Source organism: Megalobrama amblycephala, linkage group LG23 (genome assembly GCF_018812025.1).
Source record: "Megalobrama amblycephala isolate DHTTF-2021 linkage group LG23, ASM1881202v1, whole genome shotgun sequence".
Lineage (NCBI taxonomy): Eukaryota > Metazoa > Chordata > Actinopteri > Cypriniformes > Xenocyprididae > Megalobrama > Megalobrama amblycephala.
The window spans coordinates 18,937,158-18,941,753 of NC_063066.1; the positions used below are offsets into that span (position 1 = coordinate 18,937,158).

The 4,596-nt window shown below is 35.4% G+C and overlaps 1 protein-coding gene across 2 annotated transcripts; it reads right to left on the reverse strand.

Annotated features, from left to right (window-relative positions):
- Positions 1 to 491: 491 nt before the first annotated feature.
- scocb (short coiled-coil protein b) lies at positions 492 to 4,596 on the reverse strand. Of its 2 annotated transcripts, none has more exons than XM_048176136.1 (4): positions 4,462 to 4,596; positions 3,951 to 4,054; positions 2,799 to 2,879; positions 492 to 1,671 (listed from the first exon to the last, which is right to left on the reverse strand). In XM_048176136.1, exons 2-4 carry the CDS (start codon positions 3,967 to 3,969, stop codon positions 1,529 to 1,531), a joined length of 243 nt encoding a protein of 80 aa, XP_048032093.1. In that variant the 5' UTR covers positions 3,970 to 4,054; positions 4,462 to 4,596; the 3' UTR covers positions 492 to 1,528. The 2 variants fall into 2 exon arrangements, with proteins under 2 accessions (XP_048032093.1, XP_048032092.1); XM_048176135.1 differs by having other exon boundaries at positions 2,799 to 2,888.

Consider the following 4,596-nt stretch of genomic DNA (forward strand, 5'->3'; position numbering starts at 1 on the left):
CTGTTTTCTAATGGTCTCATATGTGCTTTTCTGCTGATATAATATTCTTGCTTCCTTTTTTTTTTTTTTCCATTTCTGCTTCACTAGCATCAAGTGGAATTGCAAAGATAAAAACACTTTTTAAAAAAAAATATTTACATTTTTAAAAACTCTCCCCATCTTCCATTGGTCAGTAAATAAATAGTCCCGCCCAGTGATATTGCATCAGACTAATTGGGTGATTGATTGCACTAAGTGTTATTTTAGTTTTATTATATTTTTTTAATTTGTTTAATTTCTAGTCATTTCACTAAGTGCTTTTGTAATTTTCTTTTTTTTAAATATTGCTATTTGGTTTAATTTATTTTTCAGTTTTAGTTTGTTGTTTGTTTGTTGTTTTTTCAGTTAATTTTAGTGCTTCAACTTGTTTGTTTATTGCCAAGGCAACATTTCAAATTTTTCCACTAAGTTTAAGTTTTTCAAATAATATTTATATTTCATTTTATGTTCAATTTATTTCAGTTAACAGAAATGAATCAAACTGGGAAACTGAAATGTACACATTTCAGTTTTAATCTTGGGCTTGCTGTAGGTAATCACTCCAACATATTGGTTACTGCATAGTTAAACACTAGACTGTTTGTCCTTCCGAACACCTTTGGTGACCCTGTGAAAGACGAAGACACACATTCAGATGCAGATTCACGATTGAGAGCGAGGGTGGAGGAGAAGGTGGTGTGTAGATAACAATGCTACTCTGAGACTCAGTTCCTCACTTCTCTGATGAGAGCAGATGGGTGCCAGAGACTATAGCCCTCCAAACTCTGGTGGAATATGTGTAGATTTGAATCCCAGATGAAGTGAGGTGACTGAACTAGAAGCAAACAACCACAGGGGCCTAAAGAACCTAAACAGAAGGACTCGCTTACAGCATAGCACTTTTTTTTTTCTTTTTTTTTAATTAAAACAGGCATTTGCAATGCCACACAATGGTAATATTCTACACATACAAACACAACACATATGTTAAGATATTCAGAGGCACAGATGTAATGCATGCCAGAGAACTCCCTTCTGTTGATAGCACCAAGAAAAGGGTCTAAATTTCATTCCCTGATCAGAATGACCTGAAATGTTTTCTCTCAACTTGAGTATAATCAGTGCTGATACAGACAAACAGCTCAGCGGGAGAGAGCGACTGTCATGTCATCACAACTGCACTCTCAACTACAAAACAAAAATGTGAAATACAAAATACATACTTTAAAGACAATTTAAAATATTACAAATTAATATCATACCCTGTCTGAACATAAAAAATTACAAAAACAACATACCTAAAAAGTTTTAATTTAGCATCATCTTAATATCTAACTCAAAGGTTTTTTAGCATGTAATATACTGACCAAAGCCATTGAAAATGAAATGTAAACAAACATGAATACTGATAAATAAAAGAAATGTAAACATTTACCATTTTAGTGACATGGGGATAAAATAAGTCTAGTGAAAGGGTTTATCTGCGGGTCTGGGAGAGAGGGATGCTCTCTTACTTCCGTTTGCTTTTGGAGTCGGTGGTTTGAAACACGCTAGACGCTGACATGAGGTTCTCAATGTACTGCCCAAGAACCTGATTCTCTGATTTTAACTTCAGATTTTCTTCTTTTACTGCATCCACCCGAGCTGAGAGATCTACCAAAACCAGAGAGAGAAAGACAGAAGTTAAAGCTTGTTATATAATAATAAATGGCTGAAGACCCCTGCATTAGTGCTAGTATCACCAAGGTCATGGGTTCGATTTAAGGAATGCATGAGCTGATAAAATGCATGAGCTTTGGATAAAAGTATCTACAAAATGCATAAATGTTAATGTAAATTAGTTAAAGCTGCAGTTTGTAACTTTTTTTGGTTAAAAATTATCCAAAATCAATTTTTGAGCAAGTACATAATCAGCCAGGGTTCAAAACGATCTCATTATCTTTGCTCGATTCACAACGTTAAGCTTGTAATAATGTTTTATACTAAGAGCGACCTGGTGGATTTCTGTGGGAAATTTGAGCATGCAGCAGTTCCTCTGTGCGTCATTACGTCACGTCCGTAAACAGAAAGAAGGAGTCCAGGCAAGTCGGTTTTATCACGTGAGGATGGCAGCTGGTAGCGGATCATTTATAGCCTGTTCTCACAGCAGCTGAAATAATTAAACTTGTCATTTTGATGGTGGATTGTAATCCAGAAAGGTCCAAATGACAATCATTAGTGACAACTGAGATTCATCCGTAGCCAAAAAGCAAAAGACTTTGGACTGTTGAGTGGCTACAGAAATTGAAATCTACAGGTAACGCTAATATACACAGTCATAGTAATGCTGATGTTGTTAACATTAACGATTTGAGAACAAAGTATAACAGTAATAATAATTTGCACGGTTTAGCATGATCAGAGCTAAACGATCATTAGATTTAATCATCATTGGCAGCGCAATTTATTGTAGGCCTGATGCCTTTTTCCTCAGTTGGTCAGAACAAAAGTGGCAGAAATGTTACTTGTTCAGATGACATTTTCCAGTGAAAATTCTTATATTGGTCATACTTTCAAGACATAGAATCTGTGTTTCTGAAGTTCAGTATCCACACCGGTGCGGTGACTGACAGCAAACATTAGATTCATCCGCGCACAACGCAGGCACAACGCACATACAGATAACTGTTCCGCATATGACTGCAATTGCAGGTTTCGAACAAGAGATGGCGACAAAGAGGAAAAATCGCGGACTGCAGCTTTAACATTAGGTAACAAACCAAGTGGCGCTGATTACTTACCCTCAAGAGTATTCTGCAACTCAAGGACCTGGTTTATAAGTCTGGTCTTCTCCTCCAATTCCACCTGATTTTCTATGTCCCCTGGAAAATCTAATGTAAAATTAAAATGGACAGTTCTTATTTTTTATGGAATAATCCAGTATTTATAATAAATGATTTATTTGTGCATATATATATTTTTAATTAATGTGCCCTTGTAATCTTTATTCAAAATAACTTCCCCTCCCTCCTGCAGCAACATTTCTTCTCTGATTATGTGTTTAATGGCACAAGGGCAGGACAACCTGTCACTCACATCACAGCAATAGCAAACAACAACCATCCAATCAATTCCGATGGACAAAATCAAGTCCTGTCCTTTTTTTTTTTTTTTCTTCTTCTTGTTCGAGAAGCTGTTTTGTTTGGATATACTTCACAATAGGAATGGAAAGACTAACACAACTTCTGTTTTATACCGACTTTAAAGGGTTAGTTCACCCAAAAATGAAAATTCTGTCATTTATTACTCACCCTCGTGTTGTTCCACATCCGTAAGACATTTGTTCATCTTCAGAACAGGTGGTAAATTGTTTTTTTGCGCAAACAAAGCACCACCGTCTCTTCATAAAATTGAGTTTAAGCCACTGGAGTCACATGGATTACATTAATGATGTTTTTTCTACCTTTCTGGACCTTGGAGTGGTAGTTGCATTGGATCTCTATGGAGAGACAGAAACCTCACAGACTTTCTCTCTTTTTCATCAAAAATATCTTAATTTGTGTTCTGAAGATGAACGAAGGTCTTACAGATGTGGAACCACACGAGGGTGAGTAATTAATGACAGACTTTTCATTTTTGGCTGAACTAACCCTTTAAAAACCTTGCACTGATAAAGTCCTTAATGTTTATTATTAACAAAAAAATTTAACTTTACAAACTTTACTTTACAAAAATTCTTTACAATGTAATGCCTCTACTACTGTATACATTTGCAATGATTATGGATTTTAATTTACTTAAAAAAAAGATTCTTTATTCTGTTTATTATCAACTGTCAGTTTCAATTTTATTTCAATTTGACATTCATGATACCTTAATAAAATAAAAAATGTGGGGGGAAAACAAAGCAAAAAATGTATTTATCCACATTCTGCATCCACCCAGGATCTTACCATCCATGTCAGAGTTCATGGCGAAATACTCGTCTTCTGTTTTGAAATGCAGGGCTGCGACTCGAGTGGACACACTTCAGGATGAGCGCAAGGCCTGATGGAAACTGTAAAAAAAAAAAAAAAAAAAAAAAAAGGAGTTTACAAAGAGACATTCAGTCATAGATGTGGTGTCTTATTCATCGATGCTGCAATGCTACGCGCTACATATCTAACTAAATAGCATGCGCATTGTGTATGTATGTAATTTATGTAACATAATAGTAGCCTATATATATATTGTAGATGGCCTAAATCAAAATACACAGAATAAAGCTCAGAATAGTGTTATATCTTATTGTAAAACTGCTGCTACTCAGTTTAGCTGCCGTTAGCTGACACAGCTGATGAGGTAAACAAACCGATACACTGCCCATTACAGTCCCATCTGAAGCATAATACATGTCTTTTTGCTTAAATGTTTACTCATATACATCTACAAAATAAAAATAAATTATGTAAATCATGCCCAAACCTTTGGAATGTAAAATTAGACCGGCAGAAGAGGTGTCACACAACCACAGAGATGTCTTCTGGAGTCTGACGTCATGGATTAGGTATTAACCAGCGGTATTAACCCTTTAGATCCCCGAAGAAGAAAAATCTGTTT